Source organism: Taudactylus pleione, unplaced genomic scaffold (assembly GCF_031769625.1).
Source record: "Taudactylus pleione unplaced genomic scaffold, aTauple2 ptg000206l, whole genome shotgun sequence".
Classification (NCBI taxonomy): Eukaryota; Metazoa; Chordata; class Amphibia; order Anura; family Myobatrachidae; genus Taudactylus; species Taudactylus pleione.
Window position 1 is genome coordinate 11600456 of NW_028284608.1, and position 12622 is coordinate 11613077.

Genomic DNA, 12622 nt, shown 5'->3' on the forward strand with positions numbered 1-12622 from the left:
AAATGTGTTCCACACTGGGTGTAATGCTGAATCAGTCATTACACCCAAACAAGTAACTGATATTCATTCTTATTCCACTTGGGCAAGCAGTGTGACAGCCACCACTCATCGGGCTTTACAAAGCGACCACTTCCCGGCGCAAAGCGTCACACGCAGTCAGTGTAAAGCACGCCAGGGCTTAACAATGACTTCGAGAGACATTTTAAAGTTTCCCCTCCAGCCTGCCTGGAAGCAGTGGCTTCTTCGAAAATAAAGCCTATCATTTTAAATTGTGTTACAGTATTTGTTTTGTTGAACATTTAGAAGCCTGTGGAGTTATTTTATGAACAGAAAAGTGAAAATGTTTGTTGCAACCAATCAGACACTTGCTTTCATTGTCCATCACTGCATTGGCTAAAGTTCATATTTGATCGGTTACCGTGGATTAATGCAAATGTAGATATTGTTAGTAAAAGGCTCCCTTAGATTTGTCAAACCTTCTAAAGAGGACAGGTGGAGGTGTTGCCCATAGCAACAAATCAGATACTTGCTATCAGTTTATAGAATGTACAGTATTAAATAAATGATAACCAGAATCATATTGGTTGCTATTTAGAAGGTTTGATAAATCTCCACCTAAAACTGGGTACACACCATGGGCCTGATTCAGACCCACTCGCGAGCGGCAGTCCGCTCGCAAGTGGGTCGATGGTCTGCACTGCGCATGCGCACCACGGAGGGAGCTCCGTCGTGCGCATGCGCGAGACGCGCCGAGCGAAGGACTTTCCTTCGCTCGGAGTGTCTCATCAAAGGGGGCGTGCTGTCGATGTTGACTGACAGCACGCCCCCTTTGGTGGGCGTGCCGGGGGCGTGCCTGCCAGACGGAGGAGTTCCCAAGGGAACGCCTACCGTCTGAAGCCGGCCCCACTGATATCACTAGTGATGTCAGTGGGAGTGATTTTGGCTCTGATAGAGCCAATATTACTCCTGGCCTTGCGGTTGAAAAACTCAACCGCAGGCTTCTGCACGCAGTTTCGATGGTCGCGATGGTCTTGACCATCGCGACCATCATCCTGCACGCTCGTATATGCTGTGGGTGGTGACCCACAGCTATACGAGCGTCCAGGAGGACGCTCCATTTTAATGGAGGTGGGCCCTGATTCAGAGCGAGCGCTCTGGTCAGAGCGTCCGGCTCTGAATCAGGGCCAATATGATATATCGTATGATATATCGTTCTGACACAGATCATGTGCTGCACAGCAGATGGGACGATGCGGTGAAGGAGGCGGTGCTGCGCCATGCAGCATGTAATTCGCATCGTGCTATCTTACCACGGATCATGTGTCGTTATATCGCATTGCACCATTGGCTGGGTGCACACATCATCTTGTGGGCCTGATTCAAATATGTATGTAATCCCCCATAGTCTATGTATGCGATTATAGAAGAGACCGCACAACACAATGCATCTGCCCCTTGGTGGTGCCATATACATAAAATGTAATGGTAATAATAATAATAATAATAATAATAATAATTCAAGGCAAGTAGCTGAATTAAGGTGGTTTTAGGTCGTCAGAGGGTAAATTATTTTGTTTTCAGCAGAATTTTGGCTACTGAAAGATGGCCTTTTTGTCCCTAAAGCATAAACAATATACAATTCACTTGAGATATTGCCAATGAACATAACTCCAGGTGTGAAGAGATTACAAATAACTTTTTGTCTTATCTGTTTCATAATTCAATCGCTACCATCACACCTTCGGTAAGTAATGCAGAAAATCAAAAGACTTACACTGTCCTACTGAAAGGACACAGAAGACACTGGTGCACCTATTGGCATTCATGGGCATTTGAAGGTGTTCTCCCATGTCTCTGTATTTCGGATACACTGCTGGAAAATCAGTCTGTGCCCAATTTCTGGGGTTGTCAGATGCTCCAGAAATTGGACATGGTAGAACAAATAAAAGTTTCACCATTCCCTGCATCGATCTCAACTTGTTACTTTTTCTTTCATAAAACTCAGATTAGTTTATTCATGGCTTAAATTAGATATATAAGTGAAGGGATATTGCATCTCATCTATTATATAATGCTGTATCTGTGTGTCTAGCACAGACTGAGTAGAGAGATGCATGGAGGCCCCGCCCCTTTCCTTTCCTTCCCTCCCCTCCCATCACAGCTCTCTCATAACCCCTCACTTTCATCCAACCCCCCCGCCATTTGATTGCCCCCTCCCACTCCCACTTTCAGAAACTCCCCAGAGATGAAAGAAAGAGACGGAGGAGGACAGAGATGAAAGAGAGACACATGGGGGGAGATGGGGGGAGTAGGGACAGAGATGAGAGATAGATGTGAAGAAGACACCCCCTCCTCCCCCTCACCCCATGCCCACCAACCACAACAGCCCTGAAGCAGTAAATTAAAATCTAAAGGTTGTGCATCCTCCTGTGCAAAGCAAATGTGCCTTATGCACCCCTTTATCATTTATATAATCTCATCTCACAAAATTAGATCTTGTGTCAGCAGATTTAAATGTAAGAGAAGGATTGCTGCAACTACTGCTCGTTTCACAGGGAAAGGATTTGCAGTACAGGAGTTGTTTGCATTTGCCAACGTGAGGAAATGGGCGGATTCAGGGCGTTCTTGTTTAGCATGTGCTAGAAGTTGCGCAGGTGTCGGTGAAGGACATCACAGAACAGCTGTTGTGCTTTTGCTTATGCAGGAACTATGAAGGTTTGTGGGTCCTGAGAGGGATAATGAGAAATGTAAGGTGGCCTGTGGCAGTCAACGAATTAATTTGAGAGATTTCCTCAGCTTTCATAACATCACTATTTTTTGTGGCAATAAAGTCACGTCACCTTACTGTGTATTATAAAATATGGGATGGGTACAGGATGACGCCACTCGGGATCCCTGCGGTCAGAATCCAGACGCTGGCATCCCGACAGGGTAAGGATACCGACACCTTTCGGTCAGTACCCTAACCCTACCCCTCTCCCTACCCCTAATCTTCCCTCCCCACTGCCTAAACCTAACCCCCCAAGTGCCTAAACCTAACCCCCATCCCGCACCCTAACCCTCCCTCCCCACTGCCTAAACCTATCCCTCCCCCCCAGTGCCTAAACCTAACCTCCCTCCCGCACCCTAAACCTAACCCTCCTCCTCTCCCTACCCCTAACCTTCCCTCCCCACTGCCTAATCCTAACCTTCCTCCTGCACTCTAACCCTAACCTTCCCCCTTAGTGCCTAACCCTAACCCTCCCCCTAATGCCAGTACTTACAGTCGGTGGCCGGAGCCAGGATTCTGACAGGTGTCGGGATTCCAGCTCTGGCATTCTAAGCGCCGGCCTCCTGTCTGTCGGGATTATAACTACATCACATAAAATATTACCCTAACAGTGCCTGTAGCTAAGTCATTTCAGTTGATCACAAGATACAGTATATAATAACAAGACTACATTAGATTTTGTTTAACTTCCTGTCGTAAAAAGCTGTTTTGAAATGATGGAGTTTGAGGATCCCAACCGGCCTGATTATCGGTTACATTTGAACCTGCCTACACACGCTGGGATTTAAAGGGCTGATTTAGTATTTACAGTGGAATCAGGGGTAATGACTTACAATGTAGTCATTAAAAATAAATGTTTGTCTTGATTTAATAATATAATATCCATTAAAAAACTACATCCTGTCCTGTTTTGCACAGACCAGGGGGTAGATTTACTAAAGTGCGGGTTTTTAGAAGTGGAGATGTTGCCCATAGCAACCTATCAGATTCTACTTAACATTTATCTGGCGCCTTTTAGAATATAAAAGCTAGAATCTGATTGGTTGCTATAGGCAAAATTTCCACTTCTAAAAACCTGCACTATAGTAAATATAGGTGGTGAAACCTGTCGCTTTAAAACAGCATCTGGCAGTGTGTTGATGACTCTTGGGAACATTATTTTCAATCTAGGCCATCCTTGTACGTGTGATCACGTTTTTTTTGTGGGCAGCTTGATGGAAAAATGTTGCATGCTTTGAAATATACACAAACATGTGAGACTGCGGTGTTTTTATTTTTTTTAATCCTCTTACAGAACTGCCATAGCTAGCGATATATGATCAAATTAAGCCTGGTACTAAGAGCTACATTATTTGGCTAAATTCTAAAGGTCAAACAGAACAATATTTTATTCTTCTTATGAATGTGTTCAACCCGGCATTGCAAACTCCCAACTGTTAGCTGGAAAAATAACAGGAATTCTCCTGCAGCCGGGGAAGTCGAAGAGACGAAAACAACACACATCTCAGATTCTGTCTTTCTTCGTTGCATTAGTACACTTGTAGCTGCAGGTTTGCCAGGAAAATAAGTACATCTAGATCTCGCGGCAGACTTATACTGTACATGTGTTCTGCTATCAGTACTCATCTTAATGAATAGCTTCTTTCAACTTCCATTTGCTAAATGGAATTGTTTAAATCTCTCGCACACCAGATTTTCTGTTTTTGGACTGCAGCAATCTACATAAAGAGCTGTTTCGTTAATGCTCCAAGACCTGTCTCCGACTAACCAGGCTGTACTGTACAGTGTATTTAATAAAGGTTATAGATTTTGTTATATATTTGAATATTTCATTTATGTTTATATAATTATCAACAATTGAATAGAAGTTTCAGCTAACGCACTCACCCACATCTAGCCATTCTCATCTTTTACACCTATGTATTATTTACTATAACAGACTGAAAAGGAAAGTACTCCCTTTGTCAGGTACTGCTAACAATAAGAGAACATAACATAGTTTTCATATACATTGCTTTGAGAAAGGATTTGCTTTGTCTGATTTTCTGTATTATTGCATAGCTTTGACATTGCGTTAGTGTTATGTTATGAGATCTAAAGCCTAGTATTTGAATATTATTATTATTGTCCTTTGTTTATATGGCGTCGCAAGGGTTCCGTAATGCCTTACAAAGTGTATGAACAAATGAGCACACAAGAAAATGGATATTAACAGTACACAACAATGCAGTACAAGGACATGGTTTATATACATGCAATCATAACACTCAACAAGCAGCAGGGTGTAAGCAACCAAGTCAGGTGCCCTTGTGGGGATTTAGGAGTAGATGATAGTGAGGGAAGAAGCACATGAGGGAAGAGGGCCCTGTTTGTGAGAGCTTACAATCTAAAGGGGAGGTGCCGACAGACAGGGGTGACACAGATGGGGCAGACAGTGAGCATGCTGTCAATGCAGTAAAGCATGTCAAAATGCTGACACTACTGCCACCATTCTACCCCTCAGCATGTTGTCAAATCTTGAACACAGCAGCAGTTGAATATAATACAATTTTTTCGGGCTGCAAAACCCAACATGCACTATAAGAAGTGGAACGGAGTTGATGTGCATTGACAGTGGCGGCAGCTTCTCCTCCCTAGTCTACTAGGGTGGAGAAGTCTACTGTGTGTGGATTTGAGCACTCAATCAGTGCACCAGACCAGAGAGCAGCTTCCATCATGAAGAGACAGGCATCTTACCATTAGGTGGGAGAATGTGTACTTAGAAACCACAGTTCTGTCTCCTTTTAATTATAATATGTGTGTCTATTTATTTTGGGATGTTTCATCTTTTCCTGACCACTTGTTATTTCTATGAAATAAATATGTTTGATACAGAAAGTTAATTTTTTTAGACCCTCACCCCTACATCATCTATAGCAGTGTTTCCCAGTCCTCAAGGCACACCAACAGTCCAGGTTTTAGTGATATCCATGCTTGAGCACAGATGGTTAAATCAAAATAACTGAGGTACTACCGTGTTTCCCCGATAATAAGACACTGTCTTATTTTTTTTTTGGTTCCAAAAAACACCATAGGGCTTATTTTCGGGGTAGGTCTTATTTTAACTAACATTGACAGCAGTGCCCCTTATGCAGGCCCCCCTGTAGCAGTGCCCCTTATGCAGGCCCCCCTGTAGCAGTGCCCCTTATGCAGGCCCCCCCTGTAGCAGTGCCCCTTATGCAGGCCCCCCCCTGTAGCAGTGCCCCTTATGCAGCCTCCCTTGTGTAGCAGTGCCCCTTATGCAGGCCCCCCTGTAGCAGTGTCCTTTATGCAGGCCCCCTTATTGCAGTGCAAGCCCCCCTGTAATTGATCCCCCACCAGTACAGTACGGTACTTACCTGAGTCTCCGCCGTCCGGGATGTCCCTCTCACTTGCGCGCTGACTGGATCTAATATGATCCAGCAGGCGCGGCCGCACAGGATCCTCAGCGCGCGGGTGACATCATGACGTCATCCGCGCACTGCATGACTGGGAACGCTGGTCTCTGCAGCGTTCCCAGCTCAAAAAGAGAATAAGGTAGGTCTTATTTTCAGGGTAGGGCTTATTTTAGACCAGGCTACAAAAGTAAGGGTAGGGCTTATTTTCAGGGTAGGTCTTATTATCGGGGAAACACAGTAATTAAGACACCTGTGCTCAAATATGGCTACTTGAAACCTGGACTGTTAGTCTGCCTTGAGGACCGTGGTTGGGAACCCCTGATCTATAGTGTTAATTATTAATATTGTATTCCATACAGTGTATAAAGAGACCAATGTGTACATGTATGTTCTTGGCCAGTGCCAGGTTCTTTTGCCACTCTCCCAGATTCCGGACTTGCTCCAATGCTCTGCAGAGTAGTGATACCCGAAAAATAAAATTATTAGGATCAGGCAGGCTGACTCTACTGCCACATTTAATGGCCTACTGGGATTGCTGTCCATGTATATGTATAAAGTGTTACACACACTGCACTTTGGTGGGTTTTCAATTAGGTGCGAAAAGTCAGTTTCTGCGGAAAAGTTTCGCCGGTGACGTCATTTCGCCAGGTGAAAACTTACCCCTGTATTCACCGTCGTATTCAATTCCAAAGACTTTTCGCCGGTGAGGAAAGTCAATGCATTGGAATAGGGGAAAAAGATTCGCCTATGAAAGCTGTTGAAAAAAAGTGCAGAATTGGGGTTTTGGGGGGCAAACTTGCAGAAACCACCCTGCACCCTTGGGACAGCCCCCCAAAGGTAAACTCTGTCAAAAAAAGTTTTTAAAAAATTAAAGAACACCCCAAAACAGTACTTTCATTTTGGAGGTGAAAAAAAAACAAAGTTGGGGGACAAACTAAAAAACTAGCGAAATGGACTAAAGGGGGGTCCCCAAGTATGCCACAGGTGTTTTTAAGTGCGCAGGTGTTTGCGGCAGGTGAATTTTTTAAGTTTTTTAAAACTTCACTTTAGCAACTTCAAAATATACTAACACCCATTTTTATGTACCCCAAATTTGCTGGGACTGCTTATTTTCTGCAAAAAAACCCTGCTAAATGCTATTCTTCACCACTTCTGCAAAGACGCTGATTAGCAGCTTTTGAGATAATTTAAGTACCCCAAATACCTACAGCAGGCCTATTCGGGGGTATCTATAATCATCCCCAATGTTAGTGCATCTTTTGGCGGGTGTCAGGCTGATTTCCCCAAATCTGACAGGACTTTTCGCTGGTTTTGAATTCGCCGGGTTCCGTTTTTGTTGATTGGAATTGAATACGGGGATAAGCTGGGACGAGCCCGATACTTTTCCGCATGGAAAACCAGCTATGTCGGCGAAAAGTACGGGTCTTTTCGCGGCTAATTGAATATGCCCCTTTGTGTGAAGTAGACTATAGCTTGTTACGTGCTAAGCATACCCTCTTCATGGACTGGCCACACTCACTCTAAAATCTCTCTGTAGATAACCTGTGATTCCCCTGGTCGTCTGTATAGATATAACACAATTTATAGCAGCAAAAAAGTTCCACTGTTAACGTTCGCGAACATTGTTCCAGAACCCGAAATTCATGTGAATTGTGTACTCTGCTTTTTATTAATAATCATTCGTTTCCTCCTTGCTACTTTTTCATATTTACTGTCTTTGTTCAACGACTTCCTGATCATGGAATTATTAGAACTGTCCTTATTTGGAGCTACAGATGTGTCCATGTACACCTATCCTCAAATAGCGCCAAATAGCCCCATTTAGCTCGTTGCGGACTCTGCCACACCAAAACACTAATCCAACTACCTACTAGCTGGAGGGCCGCAAGTTTGACACCACTATAGTACACTATAAGTGAGCTAAGATGCCATATTGAGGAAAACGTAGCACAATTGAGTAAAAAGTAGACAATCTAGGGTAAAAAGCCAAAAGACACGAACGATAGGCTGGACCAGCGCCATGCATTGTTATGCTTAATCTGCTACTTTTTTTCTACCAATGCCTTTGCTACAAAAATACTAATCCTAAATACCTAGTACACTATAAGCAAAGTAAGATGCAAAATTGAGGAAAAAGTATGCAAGCTGTGTAAAAAGTAGAGATGTGCACGGACTGTGTTTTGGTGGAACACCAGAACCTCAGAAATGTCTCTGAACACGTTCCAAGATAGTGAACCACAAATCTTTGGGAGGTTTTCAGGAATTGTCTTTTAGTTGTGTGCATGATGTGGTTCTAGGGTATGCAGTCAGGATGCCGTCGGTCTAAATGCCGACCGTCGGCATCCCGACCGTCTAATCCCGGCAAGGGTCTAGTGACAGGCGTCGAAATCCCGACGCCTGTCATTTTACCTATGCCGGGAGCCCGATACCCGGCATCCCGATCAAAGGTAAGCCGTGCGCCGGGCGCGGACAGCCGCTGGGGGGGGAGGGTTAGGTTAGGGGCTCCTGGGGGAGACTTAGGGTTAGGCAGCCCCCTAGGAGGGTTAGGGTTAGGCTAGAGGAAGGGGGAGTTAGGCACCCCCGGGGGGAGGTTAGGGTTAGGCATTCCCCCGGGAGACTTAGGTTTAGGCTGTGGGGAAGAGGGGATTAGGTTTAGGCACTTAGAGTGGGGGTTAGGGTTAGGCACCCCTAAAGGTACTTACCTAATTAGCAGTGGGGATCTACACCTCTGCTGGGCTTCCGCTGTCGGGATTTGTTCGGGATTGGGGCCTGCGGTAAATCATACCGATCCCGGTTCTAGAACCTGTCACTGAAAGCTTCACTGTGATGGTAATGGCAGCTCAAGCCTAATTCAATCTTGGATTCATTACCGCTGACCCTACTGTTGTACTAGTTGGTATTATCTTCTTTTTTTTTTTTTGTAAAAACCACAAAACGTTTTTCCCTCACTCTCTATTTATTTCAACCCACAAAAATATGAACTAATTCACTGCGAAAAAATGGTCGATAATGCAGATAAGACAGATCGTTTTTCATTTCAATTCTCTTTGTAACTCCATTTCCGGTTGCCTAAAGTCATCGATCAGCTGTGCATGATATTTTGATGTTGTATATTGTTTGTGTTATTATTATCAAGCTTCAGAGTTTTTGTGGGTGGGAGAGGTTTGTGTGGTTGTGGAACACACTTGGCGCCTGGAACAGGATTGTGTTACGTCTCTATGTTGCTTTTTTTGTCTTCAGAGTTCTATGAACGTGAAGAAGCTGAGAATAAAAAATAAAAAAAACACAATGTAATTAAAATGTGCAATACACAGTAAATGTCTTGCCTATGTTGTTTAATATGTCCTAAATGGAGTGCTTTTCCTTATTTGTTCTATATGTTTGTATGTCTTTCAGCAATGGGTAGAAGGGCTAAGATCTATCACGCATAACTTTAGAGCCAACAACGTCAGTCCCATGACATGTCTCAAAAAACAGTAAGTGTCTTTTATAGGTCTGTTTTCTGTCTGTTTTGTATTTTACTATATGTCTGTCCTGCTGTGTATAGTAAAACCTTATACCTAACTCAGACTAGATTTACCTATATTTTCAAGAATCTTCTTTACTATGCAAAATATTTTGTTCTATTGAAAAGCACAATGTTTAAAATGAAGTATAGCAAAAACAAAATAATAATTTAAAATATTAAGAGATTTGGGGTGAGATTTAACAAAACTTTGAGAGAGATAAAGTGGCAGGAGATAAAGTACCAACCAATCAGTTCCTAACTGTTATTTTACAAGCTATGTTTCAAAAATGACAGAAGCTGATTGGTTGTTACTTTACCTCTCGCCGAGATTTGATAAATCTCCCCCTAAATAAAATGTCAGACCTTGCGCGCAGGTTGAAAACCGTTCATTAATTCAGCTGTATCCATCTGATGAAAGACAACATAAAATGAACACTGAGCAACAACATAGAAACAATCAAGACCGTAAATTCCAATTTTTTTTATCTTTTTTATGATTTGGATCTATTTACTTTGATTGCAACTGTCATAGCCTCCACTATATGTTACATATATGTTACATATATAAATGTAAAAATAAAAAATAGAACAGTTCCCTTTCTCTCTTTTTGTTTTGCAACATATCTCAAATGAGTTTATTAGGCGAATGACAGAACATATACGTATTACATGTGTATTGCAGATTATGTATTAGTTTGAACAGCTGTTTTTGTGCCTATATACATTTTCTGGGTTGGGTATGGGAGACCGGCAGCCGGGATGCAGGCTGTCTAAATACCGACAGCAGCATCGCGACGTTCAGTATCCCAACAGAGGCTCCGTGAGTATTCTAACCCTCCCCCCTTCAGACCCCAACCCTCTGTTCCTGCATCGAAACCCCCCACGCACCCTAACCCTCCTTGTTGGTTCCTAAACCTATGCCTCCTGGTGCCTGAACCTAACTATACCCCCTTAGTGCCTAACCTCCCCCCAGTGGTGCCTAAACCTAACCCCCCCCTTCCCCATGCTGCCTAAACCTAACACCCCTCCCCCCCACGGCTAACAGTTAACCCGGCCCGCTATAATTACGTCCGGGATGCCGGCTGTGGAATTCCGGCATCGGCGTCTCAACTGGCGGGATTCCGGCTCCGGTGTTCTGTCTGCAGGCCAGAATTCAGGCGTTGGGATTTCATCAGCAACCATCCTGTGCGGAGGTATAATAACTACATCCAACATGTTCCCTGGCCCCTAGCGGTTATCTCAGGACAATAGGATCATGTTTCCTACAATAACAGCATGTACAGTATTTCTACAAGTTTCTTACCGTTCTATGTTTCTGGACATGTTGGTTTTTAGCTGATTTTTTTTTTACATGTTGTAATCATTTATGTGTTAATGTTTTTGTAATTGGTTTCCTTTCTAAGTGTAAATTAAATTAAAGGCAAATTCAGTATTCGACTGATCAAATTATCTGCAAAAAAATAAAGTGAGAAACTGTTATAACGCTCATTTTTACAGCTATAAAGTCCTCACCCCTCAAACACACACTACTGTCCATTTATGTCAGTAGCCAATTAACCTACTGGCATGTTGAAGGAAACCTACTTAATCATGGCAATAACCCGTAGCCCCAGCGCTGTTACGATACACTGCTAACCACTATGCTACCCAGTATCTGCCCATGTGTGACCAACATGATAGTTGAACAATTCAATAAACCAAAAAAACAGGTGATGGTTATTTCACCAACCTCCCTAAGTCAGTCCAGAGTAATAAATATTTGGTATGGATTTTGCTGAAATTGTATATTCGAGATGCGGGTAAAATACAGACGTAGGGGATTCCGGTGATCAGAATTCCGGCGTTGGAATCCCGACACCTGTGAGAATCCCGAAAGTAAGTAGAGGGGTTGGGGAGAGAGAGGGTTAGGCACTAAGGGGGGAGGGTTAGGTTTAGGGTGCGGGAAGGGGGAGGTTAGGTTTAGGCACTAGGGGGGAGGTTAGGGTAGGGAGAGGGTTAGCTTACCGGCCGACAAAGTGTCGGTATGCTAACCCTGTAGCGATGCTGGTGTTGGGATTCTGACCACCAGAATCCCGAATCCCGGCATCTCATACCCATCCTGTATAGTCATAGATTCAACATCCAACTACGTAACATGTAAATATCCCATAATGTGACGTTTAGTAGAGTTTTTGGCTGTAGTGGTACACAGAATAACAATAGTATCACTATTCTAGTAGTTTGGATTTGTAGGTCGCTAGCTATAGTGAAGGTTTTATTTTTTTTTAGCAATAATCTCAGTTGTATATATTTTGTAAAGCAAATTATGAATGCGTCCATTGTTGTCTATCCATATTACCATACACATAATACAGAAAATTCCAAAACCTATCTATTCCAACTTTTGCAAACTGTATGGTGGGAATTCAATTCAGCGCGAGTTTGTTAACCTCCCGGGATAAGTGCCTGGAGATATTCCCGAGGGTGCAAGCAGAAATCCCTGCAGTGTTACCGCGTGCTGTAGCTGCATCGTGCCTGGCACTTAAGTCGGAAAATGCAGTTTACAGCGACTAAACCCTGAGTATTAATCGCGGTAAACTGTGGGCCAGATTCAGAGCTGAGCGCTCTGACCAGAGCGCTCGCTCTGAATCAGGGCCCTCCTACCTTTTTTTGGAGCGTCCTCATGGACGCTCGCATAGCTGTGGGTTACCACCCACAGCTATAGCGAGCGTCCATGATGATGGTCGCGATGGTCTTGACCATCGCGACCATCGGGCTTGCGACGGAGACCCTGCGGTAGGGTCTCGCTGCCGCAAGCCCTGGAGTGATTTTGGCTCTATCAGAGCCAAAATCACTCCCACTGACATCACTAGTGAGGGAACGCCATGGGAACGCCTCCGTCTGGCAGGCATGCCCCCGGCACGCCCACCAAAGGGGTGTGCTGTCAAT

General features: G+C 43.8%; 1 protein-coding gene across 8 annotated transcripts in view; it reads left to right on the forward strand.

Moving 5' to 3' along the window:
• PLCB4 (phospholipase C beta 4) overlaps window positions 1–12622 on the forward strand; it is a 335768-nt gene that overhangs the window by 180497 nt on the left and 142649 nt on the right. For all 8 annotated transcript variants that reach the window (XM_088478044.1, XM_088478048.1, XM_088478046.1 and 5 more), the window contains one exon: window positions 9583–9662. In XM_088478044.1, the coding sequence (XP_088334170.1) occupies window positions 9583–9662 (80 nt within the window). The remainder of the gene's footprint in view (window positions 1–9582; window positions 9663–12622) is intronic.